At 44.5% G+C, this 20,252-nt stretch overlaps 1 protein-coding gene across 17 annotated transcripts; it reads left to right on the top strand.

Moving 5' to 3' along the window:
* The first annotated feature begins 348 nt into the window (after positions 1–348).
* Positions 349–20,135, top strand: TRIM13 (tripartite motif containing 13). Of its 17 annotated transcripts, none has more exons than XM_039519578.1 (5): positions 349–482; positions 3,655–3,858; positions 4,859–5,019; positions 5,569–5,667; positions 18,776–20,135. In XM_039519578.1, exons 3-5 carry the CDS (start codon positions 4,933–4,935, stop codon positions 20,009–20,011), a joined length of 1,422 nt encoding a protein of 473 aa, XP_039375512.1. In that variant the 5' UTR covers positions 349–482; positions 3,655–3,858; positions 4,859–4,932; the 3' UTR covers positions 20,012–20,135. The 17 variants fall into 17 exon arrangements, 16 of the variants coding, with proteins under 16 accessions (XP_039375512.1, XP_039375516.1, XP_039375511.1 ...); XM_039519577.1 differs by having other exon boundaries at positions 393–482; positions 3,600–3,858; XM_039519579.1 differs by having other exon boundaries at positions 436–482; positions 3,650–3,858.
* The last annotated feature ends 117 nt before the right edge of the window (positions 20,136–20,252 follow it).

The raw sequence follows: 20,252 nt of genomic DNA, 5'->3' as shown, positions 1-20,252 counted from the left end.
TCAGGAGGTCATCTAGTCCAACCCCCTGACAGATTTTTGCCCCAGATCCTTTAAGGGCCCGCTCAAGGATTGAAATCACAATCCTGGGTTTAGGAGGCTAATGCTCAAACCACTGAGCTATCCCTCCCACCCCAACTACAGAATCTGTGCCGTGAAGCACATGCTCCAGCTTGAAAAAAACTGCTTTCCAGCACACTCATTCCAGTGTCTATGTCCCCAGACAGAATGCCCCTGGAGCTAGACCAGTGCACACCTCTCCCTGTGTCTCTCTCACCCACACATTGCGTCTTGCAAATTAAGGCATCACAGAGCCCTTTGGGGAAACAGCAGTGTTGACCTATGAGCATAGCGACATCCTGCCAAAATCTTGATGTCACAATGGAAATGCTCAGGTAAATATGCAACCATGTGTCTAAGTCCTTCAGACTCCAGTACCTGAGAAATAACAAAATAAAATGCTGGTCAAGTGGAAGCAAAAGCCGGTAAGGAAAAAACAGCTTATTTATGTGCCTCTCTTGAGGGGCAAGGGAAGAAATCCCAATGACCGAGTAACATATTCGTAAATGTAATTGCCAATATCACCATATATTTAGTTTGTATACAGTTGACATTCAGGCACTTAGGTTGCACAAGGTCACAAACTATACTCAGAATATAAACTTCTGCAGCCCTAAATGTACTGGTTTAATTGTAGGTGGTTGACAATGGGAGGGTTAATTCAGCTGTTTTTCCTGGTGTAGGTCAGGAGTGTGCATTTCTCTTCAGTGGGGGAGGCCAAGTATTTAGGCTGTGCCTGCACTGAGAGCAGAACTATGCTCATGTTTAAACATGTTTTTTGCTAACAGAGTTTTAAAATTATTTTCCTGAGTTTTGTCTGAGAACCATGTTGGAACTATAGGATAAAATAGTGCTACAAATATAGCAGTGTTGGGTGGTCCCACTTAAAAGATAGTTGTTGTTCTGACTTGTTCCATTCTGTAGGAAAGAGCTTAATTCTTAAAACCCAGCTGGGTCTCATCATCATTGCATAATGGAACCTTGGAGAGGACTGATGTGTTTTAATGAGTTCCCCTGATATTGCTGAATTCATAGTATAGATGGAACCATATATCACCTGGTGGGGAGAGAGTCTGTCGCATAGTATGACTAATAATTCAGTTATAAGGAAAAATAATTCCTGCTTACACTGCTCTTGTAGATTGTGCTAGAACCCTGCTAGCAACAACTGTATGTGTGCCCAATTCACCCCTGCCTTGAGCCTTGTGTAGTCAGTGAAAGGTGGCTATAAAGTGCTGTTAATTTAATTTAGTAACATTTTACAATCACTTTGCACGGGTGTAAATGACTACATAGGGTACAAGACAGTGGAAAAATCAGGGTATGTGTACTGAAATGAAAATCCTTCCACTGACTTCAATGGTGTTGGATTAGGCCCATGGTTCTGCAGGTTGCATAGGCAGTGTCCCTGATGAAAGCCAGGTTGCATCATGAACGTGTATGCAGGGTCTCCGATGAAAGTTGGGGCAGAGTTATTTTAGGAATCTGAATTTTTACTGTGCCCTTGTGAGGATTAGCTTTCTATAACCTGTCTTGTATTTTATATTGATAATTTGACATTTGTGCAATTGTATATGAAAATTAATTTTGTTCCTGGTTGTGGTGTTTAGTATAGAAGTCACTTCTGGCTGGCTTGATGTAGGAAAAACCAATTTGGACCCAACTTTTGCCTACAAGTGACAGGCCCATAGCTGTTATAAAATGTCTGGCAGCTGCAATTTAGCTCCTCTATCTATTGGGTGGGTCCAATCCTGCCCCAGTTGAAGTAAATGGGAGCACAATCAGACCTATAGATACTGTCATGCTGAAAAGTGTTAATGTCTGCCCACAAGCTTGTATTTGATTGCTAGGCAATCACAGATCTCATTAAAGCTGATGGGCATCCTAATAACCTTTTATTCAGGTTAAATGGAAGAAGCAATCAAACTCTTTTTTGGAGTAAGGTAGCTGAAACAATAGAAGTCACTGCTTAAGGTACGAGCAAGAACTAACTCAGGGAGAAGTGCCTTCTCTGGGAACTGATTGCAAAGGCAGGGGCTGGGATATTGGTTGGTTGTAGCTATGTGTGTGTGGGTGTCAGAAACAGAAAAGAACCAGAAAGCCATAGCAGACAGCAGCAAGGGAAGCAGGAGTGGGGATGGCCTAGGGGGAAGCTAAGGGCTAGTCTACACTGGTAATGCTAAACCACTGCTGTGACAGCGATTTAACGTGCCTTGTGTGGTTGTGGCGCAGCGCAGGGAGAGAGCTCTCCCAGCACTCTGAAAAAAACCCACCTCCATGAGGGGCACAGATCCCAGTGCTGGTGCATTGTCTACACTGGCGCTTTACAGCACTGAAACTTGCTGTGCTCAAGGGCGTGTTTTTTCACACCCCTGAGCAAGAGTTGCAGCCCTGTAAATTGCCAGTGTAGACAAGCCCTAAGTGACAGAGCTTCTTTTGCAAATAGTACTTGCTAGAAAGGCAGACTTGGATTTCTGAATAAAAAAGTGTCTGCTGTTGTCTGTTCACACTGTGTTCAGGGACATAGGACTTGGTGTACGCTCTTTGGTGCAATCCTGTTTATATATAAAGAAATATATAAGATCATAAATCATATTATCAGTTTCTCCTCCTAATAGAAACAACCTGTCAAGGCCCCAAATACTGGGTTAACTGCTTGGGCCAAGGGGCAACAGTATGTAAAACTACAGCTCATACCACTACTAAAATACTACACAAAGGCCTAACAGATGTTGTTTCATTCTCAGAATTTGTGATCTGGAAAACTGCAGTTAGTCACTTTAACAGGGTGGTTTGTCCCTTAAGGGTTAGAAATCCGTGGCGAGCCTACCCCAGTTACTCAGGAGGTACACCTGAGCAGGGACGACCTGATTCTATTTAAAAAAAAAAAAAAAACAGGAGGGGGGGGAGGCACAAAAGCTGCTGGGGGATGGGCAGAGAGCAAGCTAGCTGGCTGTTGGGGAGAAGGGGTTGCTACCTGTTTAAGACTGGGGTGAAAGACTTTTGCATTGATTTGTAAACATATCAATAAAATCAGACCAGGAGGAGGGCTGTTGTCATTAGACTCATGAAAGCTTGTGTGGAGTTTATTTAAGTAAGCCCCTTGATAGGGGGAAATTGAGGTGAAGAGCTACTTACAGGGCTCCCCTGAGGCCATACAGGGATGCCTGAGAGCAGGCCACTCACTGACAGTCACTTGAATCACTGATGATTAATGTTTCCATCTTTAATTGCTGGTATTCCCACAATGCATGTTAAAAGTAGCTTTCATCAAATGACTGTGAGAAATTGCTTTCTTTACTCTTCCTCTCCCATAAATCAGCTGTTTTGGGGGTACTAACAAAATTCAGATGTGCCTAAAAAAAAGTCCACTGTCAAATACAAGAAATGTATGTATGTAAGGTTTATACATGTGTGTGGTGTTACAGATAGATTGAGTTATTCATCGTGAATCTTTTTTCTAAATGTGGTTGTCTTGTAATCTTGGTGCTACTGTGGTGCCATCAGCACTGCATCTGTTTGGGATTTATTTTTATATTTAGGACTCTATAGGCAATAGCATGGCTCAGATTAGATCATTTCTCCCCCCGAGATCAGCGCATGGAGGAGACTGTCTGCATATAGTTCTCTACCCTTCTGCACAGAAGGGTAGACACAGCTGTGTTCACTGAATCATTCCCCTCTTCCTTCATCTGGGCCCCATATGAGATTCTCTACAAGTTGGGGTGCACTAAGAAGGTAGAAGAAAAAGGCAAGCTGAGGACAGAGGATGATGTACCTTGCCAACTGGAGAATTTCCAGGTAAAATGTATAGCCCTAGGCTGCATTGTCTTTTCCTTGGAGCAGAGGTAATCACTTATTTTTTGTCAAGGTCCAAATTTTTTGGTCAAGGTATAATCAAGATCCAGACTCCAGAAAAAATAATACAAAAATAACGATGATGATAACTTATAATAAATAAACAGATTTTGCGGTCCGTTCAAAAGCATTTGGTGGTCTTGATTTGGCCCATGGTCTGCCTATTGACTACTCCTGCCTTGGAGTTTTCTCCCAGGAGTCCTTGGGACAGCTGTGAGAAATGAGTCTCTGGTAGCATGACTTCTAGGAAGCTTTATTGTCGAGGACTCAGCGATGTGGCTGCCAGAGCCTGTGAGGAGGTGTAGGGCCTTTGAGTGGTTGGTTCTGGCTTCCTGCATATCCCTGTGGATTTGCCAGGTTTTAAGAGTGAGCCCCATGGCCTTTTCCATGAGGGGAAACAAAGTTCAGATGTGCATAAAAAAAGTCTGTTATCAAATACAAGATATGTATGTATGTAAGGTTTATACATGTGTATGGTGTTGCAGGGTTATTGAACAAACGGTACTGAAAATATATAGACTTAGTTAATGTTTGAGGAGGAAAGCCACAGGGCCAAATTAGCTCCTCCCATGTGGGAGTTTGCAGGAAAGGACCAGAGAGTATGAAGCTTCACAGCAGTCTCAGAACAGAATCGCTTCTGGTGAGAAGGGCTTGTGGGACTGGAGAATGAGCAGGGGTCAAAGCCTCTCAGTTGTGTGACTCCATGGGGGGTACAACACTGCTTGGATGGATGGCCCTCCATTCTGCTCTGCTGGCCACCCTCTCATCTGAGAGAATGGCTCTAGCAGGAGTCATGCTGCCATTAGCTCAGCCTTCCTGTTAGTCCCACAAAATATGATGCTTTGAGCACCATTGATTTCCTAATAGATTTCCCCATTGAAATCCTGGGACTGATCAGGAAATGATATTGTGTCTGATCCTCTGTCTCAATCCCTGACCATAGGTCCCTCCCAGCCCTAAAACTTTGCAGAGGGAAGACCTTGTGGAGAAACCACAAAGAAATTTCATAAGGTCCTAATGAAGACAAGATGTTGCTGTCGGAGGCCAATCCCCACTTCTAAGCTGTCAAGGAAGTTCTGCCCATGTAGAATCCTTTCTGCTCGTGTAAGTGGATCCAGACTGAGGGCAGCAGAAAGCCAAAATGAATGCCAGCCAAAGGAGTGAAGGGGTCTATAAAAGGGCTTTTATAAATATTTTGGGGAAAATTGTAGACAAGAAGGATGAATAACAGATTTATTTGGGCATAAGCATTCATGGTTAAAAAACCCCACTTCTTCAGATGCATATGCCTGAATAAATCTGTTAGTCTTTAAGGTGCCACCGGACTCCTCGTTGTTTTTGTGGATACAGACTAACATGGCTACCTCTCTGATACTTGATGTTCATTTATGATTGATTAAATCAATGATGACTGAAATGTCAAAGAGTTGCTGTTAAAATCTGTCTTTAACATAAAAAATAAAGATAGGATATTTGGTGAATTAGAAAGTTATGAACACCTTGTAGGAATAGCTATCAATAAAGAACAGTCAATGGAACGCTTGGGAAATGTGAACATTTACAAATTAGTGGGTATCGATGACCTGCAACCTAAGGTGTTGAGGAAATGGACTAATACATTTACTAAACCACTGATAATTATTTTTTTAAAAGCCATGGAGAACTGGGGAGACATCAAATAATCAGAGAAAAGCAAATGTGGCACTAAAGTACAACAAAGAGAAGAAGATTGCCATAGCCAGGATTAATCTGGTAAGTGGTAAGTCTAACTTCAGGCCCGCTCTTCCTCAAAATAATGGATCAAATAGTATGGGAAAAGTCAGTGAACACCTAGGTCTAGTCTGCTGCCAGTGAATAACATCAACCTTGATGGGAGCAGAGTTAGGTCATGACTAAGACCTTTTGAATTCCCACCCTTGTAGAATTAGAAGACCAGAAAAAAGCATGACAGGCAAGCTGGATAGCTTCTTTTGTTATAACTACAAATTTGGAGTCCAATCCAGCAAGCTTTACTCATGTGAGTAATCCTTAATGTGATGACCCATGAGTCCAACAAATGAAGTGACTGCAGTAAATAAATGAAGAGAATGCAGGAAATAGAATACATTGATTTTAGTAAAGCTTTTGATGCGGTGTTTCATGAAATCTCACTCATGAATAAATTCATATTGTTTTGGGTCTGGGTACTGTTACATGGACTGAGAATTAACTGAAGGACCTTCCAGAAAAGGATAAGGGTCACCACTATTCTCTTTGGTAATATTGCCTTCCAGCCCCCTCTCTCCTAATCATATAGTTGGTGGCCTCCCTCATCCAAAAGTGGGGCTCCCTTCTCCTCTTCCCACGGTGATTGTGAGTTTTTTTGGGTGCGGGGGGGGGGAGGGAGGGAGGAGGGAATGTTCAGTTCAATAAACCCTGATTGAGTTCTCTAGTTCAATTAATCCACCAGGGGAGAACACGCCTATTACATTAGATCATATGGGGATGTACCAACATAATTCTTGAGTCTCATCACTATACCTGGCCAAAATTATCTTTATGTAGATGCCTCCATGTAGGAGTGGAATACAGAGCAACTTCAGCTGCATAGCCCAAGAGGAACCTACCTAGTTACGTGGCACCAGAGGAGCTATTGGGCTGCAAAAATCCCATAACCTATACTCAAGGTCTGATTCAGCAGAATTAAGAAACAGAATTAGAAATCAGAATTCTATAAATATCTCAGATACAAATAAAATGTATGTGTGCCTCTCTCACTTCTGCTTCTGGGCCACAGACTTGAATTACCAGATTAGGAAATCCTAAAAACTATACTCATCATATTTTGAAAAGCAGTACATTCATCAGTATCTAGCAACATGGAGGAGGTCTCCTGGCTGCCCAGAAATAAACTTGGGGGGGAAAGAAATAAGGGCAAATGGAGGCTCATGCTTCAGATTTAGCTCATGCAGAACTGCTTGTATTTTGTCATTTTGGAGCGGTGGACTATAGGCCTTGAATGTGTGTGCCTAGTGACCCAATCCCTACCCTGAAGCATTGGCACTTCAGGGGTAACAGCTGGCTGCTTGCTCCCCATTCTATTAGCGAAGGCTTAAATTTTGCTGGAGATTTTAAACCGCCAAGAAAATGGAGATGCTCCTTGAAACGGCTGGTTATTTGTACCATATGCATACAGAGATTATAGTAGTGTAGCCATAACTTTAGTCAGTAAGAGCTTAGTCTGCTGTCCTCCAGTTCAATATCTACTGGATCCTAAAACTGCTTGATGGAAAAAGGGCATCAAGAATTAACCCCAGCCTACATAATCACTGCAAGTGCTGGTGACAGTTCTTAGATTTGACAAAAGCCACCAAACAAGACCAAAAGGTTTGAAACTATATGCTGAATTCATCCCTATGCTAGTGCTGAGTATGCTGTAGGAATGGAGGAGCAGTGGCTTGAGCCTGGAGATACAAGGGGAATAGCCTTTCAGCACCTGGCAGGCAGCAGACAAGCAGCAGCCAGAGAATAGCTGGGGCGTAGGAATGCTGCAGCCATCACTCCTCTCCTCCCACCTCCCCGGCTCTTGTTGCCGAATGTATCTAGCATGCCCTCTGAACTGAAAGGGTATTCCCTGGGAGGGCCTGATGGTGACTTTCTGGAATATATGGCATAGCATGGTCACAGTGCAGTGGTGAATTCCTTCCTTGCTCCCTACAAAGAAACCACCAAATATACGGTCTTTCTGAGACCACAGGTTGAAAATGAACCTGAATACAGCCGCAAATCTTGCTCTAACCTCAGCAGATGTGGAGGGCCTCATGACAATGAAAATAGTATGGTTGCAGTGCAGCATGGGGCAGGGCTTTGGAAGAAAGGGCACACAGGAATATCCATGGTAGGGAACCTTTTCCCTGAGGAAGGGATAAGAGAAACAACAAATCACACATGACAGATATTAGTCATATCACTTAATGTGCTACTGGAAGGTGCTCAGGTTCTAAGGCAGTGAGGGCAGTATAAGGACATGTATACAACAGAAGGCAGTGCAGAGGGTGTGTTAGGGCAGGCTGGCAGTAGGACTGGAGGATCCGCAGATCTATACGGGTCATTTGTTGGTCTTTCCTCCCTGGGGGGAAGCATGCTTTTCCCCTGAGGATGGACCAAGCATCCAGCTCAGACATTTGGGCTGATTGCTGGTGTGTGGATTTACCCCTTAGGAATAAATATTTTGCTTCTTTTTCAGATACGTTGTTATATCTAGGTATATGACAATGCCAAATAAAGGTTAAAGGGACACAGAGTAACAGGGTAACATTAATTCACAACCATGATGGACAAGTGCAGCCTGAGGGGTGAGTGGCACCCAAAGTTTGGAGAAAGATGCCTTGAAAAACCTTTGCAATATTTTATCCTTAGTGAGACCACATTTAGAAGAATCCCTATCTTGATGGGGTCACCACAGAATCTAAAGCTGATCTGAATTAAAGGCCCATTGCAGTCAATGGAATTCTTTCTGTTGATTTCAGTGGGCTTTGGATCCAGCCTGGTAGGTACTGAGAAAACTATGTCAGGCTGTGACAATTTAAGTGAGGAGAATTTAAAAGAAGTGATATGTTAAGCCTTGATCTTGCATTTGGGTGGACTTTAGTGTCCAAATGAAGCCCCATTAAATGGGTTCTGCCTAGATCTAATGGCAGCACTGGGACTATGAATTTAAAAGTCTCATTGAAACACACACAGGAAAATTCTTTAGTCTTTAAAATGAATCCCAACTGAGCTCATTTTCCTCACCCAAACAGGTCTAGAAAATCTTTATACGACACTTTTCCAATTATCATAGGACCCTCATCTTGTTTTACTCAAATGTCCCTTAATAGGAAATAGTTCTAATTTCAGACTTGTTGGCACCTTCTCACAATTATCTGTGGAATACTCTTCCAGTAATGGAAAAACTGGCATCAGATATGTCAACTCATGAAGTTGAGGAATAGTCTGTTATCAATTTTAGATAAATTAATCCAACATCATCTGCAACTTTGTTGCATCCGACAAAGTGGGTATTCACCCACGAAAGCTCATGCTCCAAAACTTCTGCTAGTCTATAAGGTGCCACAGGACTCTTTGCTGCCTTTACAGATCCAGACTAACACGGCTACCCCTCTGATACTTAACTTTGTGTATGTGTGTGTGAGAGAGAGAGATATTTGTCTTGGCATACTGAAAAGTATGCATGACCAATCTGATATAGGGCCCTTCTAGAGCCTGTAATTGACAATTCTTATGTCTGGTTATTAATAGTGCTTTGCATTCTATAGCACCTTCTGGTCCAGGGTGTGATGTTATGAGTGTAATATAAGATCTCATTGAAAGGTAACAGCCAGAAAGAGTTAATTAACTCACAGGCTGACCTGACCCATGGCCAAACTTTAGAGACTGGTTAGGAAGGTATGTAAATGAACAGAGCTTTGAAATGCAAGTCTGCATTGTTAGAGATAGCAGGGTGGCTGTTTGCTCAGGTCTTGTGATGTAAGCAAACAAGTCTTGTCTATTGCTATAGCTTTGATTCAAAGATCAAAAAAGGAGTATTTGTATTTAGGAAGACACTTGAGGGAAAAAGTATTATTGTCTATATGTCTCTTTGAAGGTTGTGGTAACCTGTATCTGAACTATTTAATGGATAAATTACCCTGTGCTAATTGCCATGATGTTTGGGAGAAGGAAAGTTGCAACATCAAGAAGCACTACTGCCGAAATCCTGCCAAATTTCGGCAAGATTTCCGCGGCGACGCCTCTTGACGACACTCCTTCACGACGGCATTTCGGCAGCTGCTTGTACGGCGGCCACGGTCATCAGCAGCTAGTCGTCCGGCGCCCGCCCCACAGAAAAGGTTGGGGACCACTGACTTAGATCTTACCCAAAATACACCCTTATAGTCAATTCTTATTAACTAAATAAGCTAAAATTTATTAAAAAAGAGAAAAGAGAGAGTGTGTTGGTTAAAAGATCAATATACATACAGACTTGAATTCAATTCTTGAGGTTCAGATACACATCAGAGATGAGCTTGTAGTTGCCAAAAGTCCTTTTAGAAATAGTCCATAGGTTATAATCCAATGTCCATATTCAGGGTGACTCCAGTCAGTGACTGGGGATCTCAATCCTTATGGCTTAAGGTTTCCCCCTCTTGAAACCCAAAGCAGATCTGAGATGAAGAAGGATCATGTCCCAAAGTTTTTATACATTTTCAGTAGCCTTTTGGCCTGAAAAAACAATAGGCTTAAGCAGGGGTCGGCAACCTCTGGCACGTGGCTCACCCCTGGTGGGCCAGGCCAGTTTGTTTACTTGCCGCATTGGCAGGTTCGGCCGATCGCGGCTCCCACTGGCCATGGTTTGCCACCGCAGGCCATGGGGGCGGCAGAAAGCGGCATGGGCGAGGGATGTATTGGCAGTAGCTTCCCACCACCCTCATTGGCCTGGGACGGGAAACATTATGGAAGACTGTTCAGTCCCCCCTCAGTCTTTTTTTCTGAAGACTAAACTTGCCCAGTTTTTTTAACCTTTCCTCATAAGTCAGGTTTTCCAACCCTATTATCATTTGTGTTGGTCTCCTCTGGATTCTTTCCACTTTGTCCACATCTTTCCTAAAGTGTGACACCCAGAATTGGACACAGTACTCCAGCTGGGGCCTCACCAGTGCTGAGTAGAACAGGATAATTACCTCCTGTGTGTTACACACAATACTCCTGGTGATAAACTCCAGAATCATATTAACCTTGTCTGCAGCTGCATCACACTGATGGCTCACATTCTGTTTGTGGTCCACTGCAATCCCCAGAAGTTATTCCCCATTGTGTAGTTGTACATTTTATTTTTCTTTCCTGTAAGAAGTACTGTGCATGTGTCTTTATTGAATTTCATCTTGTTGAATTCAGACCAATTCTGTAATTTGTTAAGGTCATTTCAATTTTAAAGCCTGTCCTACAAAGTGCTTGCAATCCCTCCCTGCGTGGTGTCATCTGCAAATTTTTTATGCATTATCCAAGTCATTAATGAAAATATTGAATAATACCAGACACAGGACCAACCCCTGTGGGACCCAACTAGATACTCCCTCCCTCCCAATTTGGACAGCAAACCATTGAAAGATTCTACTTAAAGAATAATTATCAACCAGTTGTGCACCCACCTTATAGTAAATCTAGACCACATTTCCCCAGTTTGCTTATGAGCATGTCAGGCGGAAGTGTGTCAACAGCCTTACTAAAATCAAGTTATATCACATTTGCTTCTTCTCCCCCATTCACAAGGCCAGTAACCCTATCAAAGAAGGAAATTAAGATGATTTATCATGATTTGTTCTTGGCAAATCCATGCTGATTATTTCTTATAACTATTATCCTCCAGGTGCTTATAAACTGATTGTTTAATAATTTGCTCCAATATCTTTCCAGGTGTTGAGGTTAGGCTGAGTGGTCTAGCATTCCCCGGGTCCTCCTTGTTCCCCCTTTTAAAGATAGGTACTATGTTTGCCCTTCTCCAGTCTTCTGGGACCTCTCCTGATGTCCTCCATCAGTTTTCAAAGAAAATTGCTAACAGCTCCAAGATTGCTTTAGCTAGTTCCTTAAGTACCCTAAGATGAATTTTGTTCGGCCCTGCTGACTTGAATACATCTTACTTATCTAAATATTCTTTAGCCTGTTCTTTCCCTATTTTGAGTATCTGTCATTACAGACCTTGTTAGTGCAACCCAAAGTAAAATCTGCATCAAGCACATTAGCTTTCTTGATGTCAGCAGTTATTGGCTCTCCTACGCTGCCAAGTAGAGGACCTACATTCGCCTTTGTCTTTCTCTTGCTCCGAATGTATTTAAAGAACCTTGTCTTACTTGCTCAGTAATACATTTTGCTTTACAACACTATTAATACTCCAGTTTAACAGATGAGGAAACTGCCAGGTTAAATGCCTACACTGAGGAAAGTTTTAAAAAATATCAGCCCTGGCTCATCTGAACAATGGTTAGCAGCAATGAGAGCACTGAGAAAGCTTTGCTAACCTCTCAGCGCACTGGACACCATTGTACACACAGACCCACACACCAGTGCCTGCCCTACAGTAGGGCTGATCCCCCCAGGCAGGGCCGGCTTTAGGAAGTGTGGGGCCCAATTTGAACAGTTTCAATGAGGCCCCAGCAGGGATGACTTAAAAAAAAAACACCTAAAAAAACCACATGGGGCTTGTACTCACCAGGCGGTGCTCTAAGTCTTTGGTGGCACTTCGGCGGTGGGTCCTTCACTCGCTCCAGGTCTTCAGCGGCACTGAAGGACCCGCTGCCAAAGTGCCGCTGAAGACTCAGAGCAAGTGAAGGACCTGCCGCCAAAGTGCCACTGAAGACCCAGAGCTCTGCCAGGTGAGTAAAAATTAAAAAGGCACCTCTAACCAGGGAAGGGATTATTACTGGGTGTGGGGCCCGATTTGGGGGAATTGGTGGAATAGGCCTAAAGCCGGCCCTGCCCCCAAGGGCAGATAGTTTACACCTTTCCCCAGTGCACACAAGGCCAAATGACTTGCCTAAGGCCCCTCGAATCATGGGGAATTCCTGTGACGAGGATGTAAATCCCCAGCCTGTGCCAATCCAGCCTTCCCAGGCCAGGCCCTGGGACCACCCTGAATCTGACGCAACATGCTCAGGCCACATGTACCCCGGCACAGCCACCCTCCCCAGCAGCGGGGAGATACAAAGCCGGGCCCTGGCCCCGCCCTCCCGATGCTTGTGGAGGAGGGAGGCGCCTGCCGCCTGCGCCGGGCCCAGCCTCAGCCGCGGGAGTGTCCGGCCAAGCGGCGGGATCCGGCGCGAGACGGCGGAATCGCAGGTGAGGCGCGTTGGGCTCTGCCTGGGTCGGGCCGGGCCGAGTCTCCTGCGGCGTCTCGCCGCCAGCTCCGGGGCGCCGCGGCCTCCCCGGGCTTGCACGGGGCTGGGAGGGCGGCGGTCCCCGCCTGCCCCGGAGGGGGTGGGTCCTCGAGCCCGGGCAGGCGGCGGGGCTCCCAGCGTGGGGCACGGGCTGGGTCCGGTAGCGAGGGCTGCGGCTCGGGAGGGGGGAACCTCCCAGGGGAAGAGCGGAGACGCGCTCGCCCTGCCCGAGACTCGCGGCCGCTGGGATGGGGCTGCCTCTCCCCGCGCGGTGCGCTGCCCCCTGGAAGGGACGGGCCCCGGGGAGGCTGCTGCAGACAGGCCGTGCAGCGCTGCCGAGAGCGGGGCTAAGCTACAGCAATTGCTTAACGCCCCCCGCTCCTCCACCTGGCCGTGGAAGGGCCTGGCTCCCGCCCCCAGACTTCGCGGTAGCAGAGAGCTGGAGCCACACGCCACAACTGGCTTTATAGAATGGCGTAAAATGCAACATCTGACCACTTGCAAATTTTGCGTTGGAATCCGGATCCCAGGGTTCAGATTCATCCCCATCTCTAGAACTGGTTCAATGCGCTCAAATTGGTTCCTCTCCTTTTTCCATGGTGCACTAAAAATAATTGATTTCTCTCATCTTGTTGGTTAATATTCACTTGAGGTACAACATTAATTTGTTGTTAACTTCCCCCTTTGTGGATTGAAATAATTTCATGTAGAATCCCTGTGCTTCATTCTGCTATAACCATACAGGTACTGGCATTTTCTCACCATGTTAGAAGCTTTGACTCCTAAACTTAAATGGTTATTGGGTAACAATAGTCTACATGTAGAAATACAGCACATCCTTGCAATAACACACTACATTATAATGAACCTTCGTCTATACTGAACCTGGATCCCAACTACAGTACAATACTGTGTGTGGTTTAAAAAAAGGGGTGGGGGGAGGCGTATTGGCACCAAATCTTTCTCAGATCTGTTTGCCTAAGGAAAGAGGAATGGGAAATGCTTACTTTAAGTTAAAAACAGGTGTACTGGATGCTTTAGAATCTTTGGTTTGTCTAATGCCTCTCAGCAAGTCCTGGAGAAGACTGGTTACTTTGGAAAGCAATATACGAGTGTGACGTTATTGACATTAACTGGGACCGTATAGATCATTGTTGCAACCAAAGTCCTGTAGTGGCACCAAATCTTGTATAAAGGGGGTCAAATAGGGTGTCTAAGACAAGGTTATGGTTTGCTGGTTATGCTGTCTGTCTATGTGTATCATTTTTGTAGTTGAAGTTATGAATATTGGCTCTATACTGTCTGTATTTCAAACTTCTGCTATGTTTCTGGGTGACACCCCAGACAAGTTGGTGTCAGCTCTGCCTAGCCTGCTTGGTGGCCCATTAAAGACCATCAGCTATACAACTGACCCATTGAGAGAAGGCATATCTGCCTTGTAACTCAACAAAGTATCTATTGGGTTTCCGTATGCAGGGACTTGCCTATGTGACTCCAGACTCCATTTTGCTGTAATTTTCCACAGTAAGGACAAAGAGGTGTTCTTACACCTGGAAAAGACTATAAAAGGCTGATGCCTCATCTCCATCTTGTCTTTAATCCTGCTTCTTACCTCTGGAGGGACTTTGCTACAAACGGAAGCTCTACACGAAGGACTGATGACCCATCCCAGCTAGGGATGTACTCCAGAGACTTGATTCAAACCTGCAGTTTATTCTATCACTGCTGCAAGCCTGAACCAAGAACTTTGCCATTACTGTATGTAATTGATTCCATCTAACCAATTCTAGCTTTCATCTCTTATCTTTTTCCTTTTATGAATAAACCTTTCGATTTTAGATGTTTTGTGGGTAAGATCTGATTTGTATATTGACCTGGGTCTGGGGCTTGGTCCTTTGGGATCAAGAGAACCTTTTTTCTTTTACTGGGGTATTGGTTTTCATAACCATTTGTCCCCCTAACTCAGTGATCCCCAACCTTTTCCAGGGGACTGAGGACTGTGGCTGCCGGACAAGCAGCCGCCGAAATGCCGCCATGAAGCGGCAACGTCAAGAGGCGATGCCGCCAAAATGCCACCGTGAAGCAGCATCGTCAAGAGGCGTCGCCGCCGAAATGCTGCCGAAATTCGGCAGGATTTCAGCGGTAGCGCTTCTTGATGTTGCTGCTTCTCGATGGCATTTTGGTGGCTGCTTGTCTGGCAGCCAGTAGGCAGGCGCACATGGATGCCCCGGCAGGTGCCATGGCGCCCATGGGCACCGCATTGGGGACCCCTGCCCTAACGAGTGGCACTGGTGGTGATACTGGGAAACTGGATTGTCCAGGGGAATTGCTTGTGTGACTTGTGGTTAGCCAGTGGGGCGAGACCAAAGTCCTCTTTATCTGGCTGGTTTGGTTTGCCTTAGAGGTGGAAAAACCCCAGCCTTGGGCTGTAACTGCCCTGTTTTAAGCAATTTGTCCTGAGTTGGCACTCTGTTGGGTCCCGCCAGAACCAGCATTGTTACAATGAGGGAAACAACAATTTTTAAGTAGTTGCAGCTTTCCTCTCCCTGTTAGCCTCATCAGTTTCTTTGAGTAGCATAGAGTAACTCGCTATGCTGTTATCCTAGAAGCAGGTGAAGATTGAGATACTGAGGCTATGGCTACACTTGCACTTCAAAGCGCTGCCGCGGCAGCGTTTTGAAGCGCTAAGTGTAGTCAAAGCGTCAGCGCTGGGAGAGAGCTCTCCCAGCGCTGTCCGTACTCCACCTCCCTGTGGGGAATAACGTACAGCGCTGGGAGCGCTTTGACCACACTGGCGCTTTGCAGCGCCGGAGAGGGTGTGTTTTCACACCCTGCTGCAGCGCTGCGAATTTGCAAGTGTAGCCATGGCTTCTGAGTGATAGGGAAATATGCTGTCCCCATGTCATGTCTGTTCTATGGATTATGATGCTGTGGTAGCAAAGCTGTATACTTATTATTGTAAAGGCACTTCATAATAAACCCTTATTTTTAGGCACTTATTGCTGTCTAAAAGCTTAATCTTTTGGACTGATCCTAAATATTAGGAATTTTTGGCTGTAAACTAATCTTTTTATTTAAAGTTTGGCCACTTTATGTTCAGTTATCTTTCAATGTGCCTGGAATTCAGGTGTTGAAAAATGTCTGTTCTGAGGCTCAAGCATCTTTTTCGTTAAAATCCATACTTGCCATGACACGAATTTAGTAATCAATGAACATTTTCTTGTTTGGAGAAATCTAGTTTTGAAATAAATAGTGGAAACTTAGATGCTGTACTCAGCTGGATCAAGCCTAGCCTGCGTTGCCTCATCTTTCACTTTACCTTGTTTCCTGCTACTATCTGATAAGCCACCATCTGCATTCTAGAAACAGACTAGATTAACTTTTTTTCCTGTTTTCATCTGAGAGAATATTTGGGATGGGGAATTAGACCATTTGTTTTGCACAGGGCCGGGGCAAGGGGTTGGGGTGTGAGCAGGGTGTGGACTCTGGGAGGGAGTTGAGGTGCAGGAGGGGACTCTGGGCTGGTGCAGGGTCCCGGTGGCGCTTACTGTGGCTCCCAGGAAGCGGCTGCCAAGTCCCTGCGGCCCCATGGCGCACGGGCGGCCAGGGAGTCTCCGTGCTCTGCCCTCGCACCTGCAGGCGCTGCCCCCGCGGCTCCCTTTGGTCACGGTTCCTGGTCAGTGGGAGCTGTGGAGCTGGCTCTCAGGGCGGGGGCAGTGCATGGAGCCTCCCTGGCTGCCTCAGGCACCTGGCAGCCACTTCTAGGAGCCATGCAGAACCAAGGCAGATATGGAGCCTGCCTTAGTTCTGGGCCCCTGCTGTGCCACCAACCAGACTTTTAATGGCCCATTCGGCGATGCTGACTGGAGCCCCAGAGTCCCTTTTTGACTGGGTGTGCCGGTCAAAAACTGGACACCTGGCAAACCTACTTTGAGGTGACTGACTTTTGGTTAGTAGGCTTAGTCTTCTGGCTGAGTAGAAGTCTAGTAAATTTTTCAAGCCCCACTTATCCATGCAAACATCTCTAGTAATCGGAGAAATGAATTTGGGGGTTGATTGTACCCTCTGAAGAATTTTTCTTTCTTTTGTTGCAGCCAATATCTATCTACTTGTGATGAAAGCTTTCTTTTGATCATTCCAAACTGCATCTCAAACCTTCCTTTTCTCCCAGTGCAGTCTTTCTTGATTTTTCTGCCTTCCATGTATCCACTGGTATCCTCGATCTCCCTCTGAATGGTTCTTCCTGACTATCTTTTTTTAACCAGTTTCCTGCCTTTCTTAAGGATCTGGTACCTTGTGTGATATCACCATGAGAACGAAGGAGAACTTACCGTTCAGCCACTTTGGTAATATACTGCTAAGCGTGGGGAAATTATTGTTGTCCTTTAGTTATCACAAAGTATTTTTAACTTCCATCACCAAACTAATCGGATCGGCAGGTCTGGAAAACATCAATTCTAACCTTTTTCCCCTCTAAGTATCTACCTGCTTTCTCGTTTCGTATGCTAAGACTGTAAGATTTCTGCACCATAGAATTGTGCCAGGGAATTCAGTGCTTAGCATAATGGGCCTGATCCCTGATTGGGGCATTTAGGGGCTACTGCAATACAAGATAAATCTCACATTTTTCTTTTAATAAATCCTAATTTCTTAGACCCCCCCTCCCCCCCCCCAAAAAAGGAATTGCCATAATTAAAACAGATATTGAGACATTGGAGCTGGAAATACAGATTTATAATCTACTTTTGATTACATAATTATTTTCACAGCAGTGGTTTTTAAGAGTTACCTCTATATTCTTACAATATTTCAACTTTGTGCTGAATACCCCAATAGCAACGAAAAGGGTATTCACACATTTTTCTTCCCTGTACCCAAACTTCTTAAACTAGGCTTAAACCAGGGGGGTAGGCAACCTATGGCATGCGTGCCAAAGGCGGCACGCGAGCTGATTTTCAGTGGCACTCACATTGCCTGGGTCTTGGCCACCGGTCCGGGGGGCTCTGCATTTTAATTTCATTTTAAATGAAGCTTCTTAAACATTTTAAAAACCTTATTTACTTTACATACAACAATAGTTTAGTTATATATTATAGACTTATAGAAAGAGACCTTCTAAAAACATTAAAATGTATTAATGGCACATGAAACCGTAAATTAGAGTGAATAAATGAAGACTCGGCACAGCACTGCTGAAAGGTTGCCGACCCCGGTCTAGTAAATATCCACAATCCTGAACATCAGAATGGTTGCCAACCCCTGGTTTAAATAAATGCTGACTGGCCTTTGGGCTGAGGAGAGGGGGTATTTAACAAACTCTACTAAAACTGAGGAAATTCTGACGCTTTACTCTGTAAGTCACCTTCCATATTGCTTTCCCCGCAAAGTGACAGTTTTTGTTGTTGTTTTTTAAAGCAAGTTCTGTAGGAGTTGGGGAAGTGAAATGTAATAGTTTTTGGTTCAATTTTAACATTGTCTGCCATATTGAAATTTCACAACACAGATCAAATCAATCTCTGAATATTGCATTGCTGCAATAAGACTTAAGCTTTGAATTAGTACTCAAATTATTTTCAGCAGATATTAAAGATCATTGTCAGGTTAGCTAACATTCCTCTTCAGTGTTTATGCTAAGACTGGGAAACTGATTTTGTCTTGACATTGAGCAGCTTTTTGTTGGTCCAATACTAGAACAGACTCAAGCAATTAGTGGAGTCCTCTGTTTTGTGACTCAACTGGCAGTGTGTGCAACATGCATATCAGCCCAGCTGAGACCTCCCCCTTTAAACTCCTTGGGCCAAAAAAAGCCTTCTGTCGCTGAGCCAGTGCAAACGATACTAAGCTTGTCTCAAATGGAAGTTACTCTTGGCATGGTTTACTGTAACCTCTTCCCCATTTGACTAATGATGGTGGAATGGAAATATTAGAGGGACTTTATAAGAACTATTTTTTTCCTCTTCTTTCCGTAGGATGTGATGGAGCTCTTAGAGGAAGACCTCACCTGTCCCATTTGTTGTGGCTTGTTTGAAGATCCTCGAGTTTTACCTTGTTCTCACAACTTTTGCAAGAAGTGTTTGGAGGGGATCCTAGAGGGAAATGTACGGAGTGTGGTTTGGAGACCACCCCCACTTTTCAAGTGTCCTACCTGCCGGAAGGAAACTCCTGTTACAGGAATCAACAATTTACAAGTCAACTACTCCCTGAAAGGTATTGTGGAGAAGTATAACAAAATAAAAGTAACTCCCAAAATGCCTATGTGTAAGGTGCACAGCGGGCAGCCCCTGAACATTTTCTGCCGGACAGATATGCAGCTGATATGTGGTGTCTGTGCCACTCGAGGTGACCACACAAAGCACGTATTTTGCTCCATTGAAGATGCCTATTCACAGGAGAAGCGTGCTTTTGAAACCCTGTTTCAGGGCTTTGAAACATGGCGTTGTGGGGATGCGCTCTCCCGGCTAGACACCTTGGAAACAAGCAAGAGGAAAGCGCTGCAGATGCTGACAAAGGACTCAGACAAAGTGAAAGAGTTCTTTGAGAAGCTGCAGCACACACTCGAGCAGAAAAGAAATGAGATTCTGTCTGACTTTGAGACAATGAAGCTTGCAGTGATGCAGGCCTATGACCCAGAAATCAATAAACTGAACACAATTCTACAAGAGCAACGAATGGCTTTTAACATTGCAGAAGCCTTTAAGGATGTGTCTGAGCCCATAATATTTCTGCAACAGATGCAGGAATTCAGGGAAAAAATCAAAGTGATCAAGGAAACCCCTCTGCCTTGTTCCAGTGTAGACATCAATCCCACAATAAAGAACTTCGATACCAGCCAGTGGGATGGTATAAAACTAGTAGATGTGGACAAGCTTTCTTTGCCTCAGGAAAACAGCATGCTTAATTTCAAGATTTCCTCAGTCTTTTCACACAAATTTATAGTGACTTCTCTGATTTGCTTATTTATCCTTGCAGCCACCAGAATGACCTTCGTGGAATCTGTCTTTGACAATCTTCAGTGCTGGAAAACTCAACTCTTTACAATTGGCTCATCCTATCTGGCAGACACTGCGGAGATAGCTGACCATGCCGTGTTTTACTGGGAACAAATGACAGATGGCGCTTCACTTCTAAGTGAAAAGTGCAAAAATTATACACTAGTGGTATTGGATAATGTTGCACAATTTGTGTGCAAATATAAACTGTTATAATGTCCACTACCAAAGCACAAATTCAGAAGCCCAAGAAGTGAACAGAACTCTGGTGCAGAAAACTTAACAGTGAATGCACATTTAAAAAAAAAAAAACTTTGGCTTCTGATGGAAGCATTTAATACTCAAAGTGTTTAGTGAGTTATTGTTCGTGTAGTTCAAGCACAGATATATGCTGGAAGGTGAAACCGAACTTTGGAAAAACATACTTTTGCTTCTGAGATCTTGTTTCAAAATGTTT

The sequence above is a fragment of the Mauremys reevesii genome, linkage group 1 (assembly GCF_016161935.1).
Source record: "Mauremys reevesii isolate NIE-2019 linkage group 1, ASM1616193v1, whole genome shotgun sequence".
Lineage (NCBI taxonomy): Eukaryota > Metazoa > Chordata > Testudines > Geoemydidae > Mauremys > Mauremys reevesii.
The sequence above is the reverse complement of the archived record's forward strand: the minus strand, read 5'-3'. Positions and strand labels throughout refer to the sequence as shown.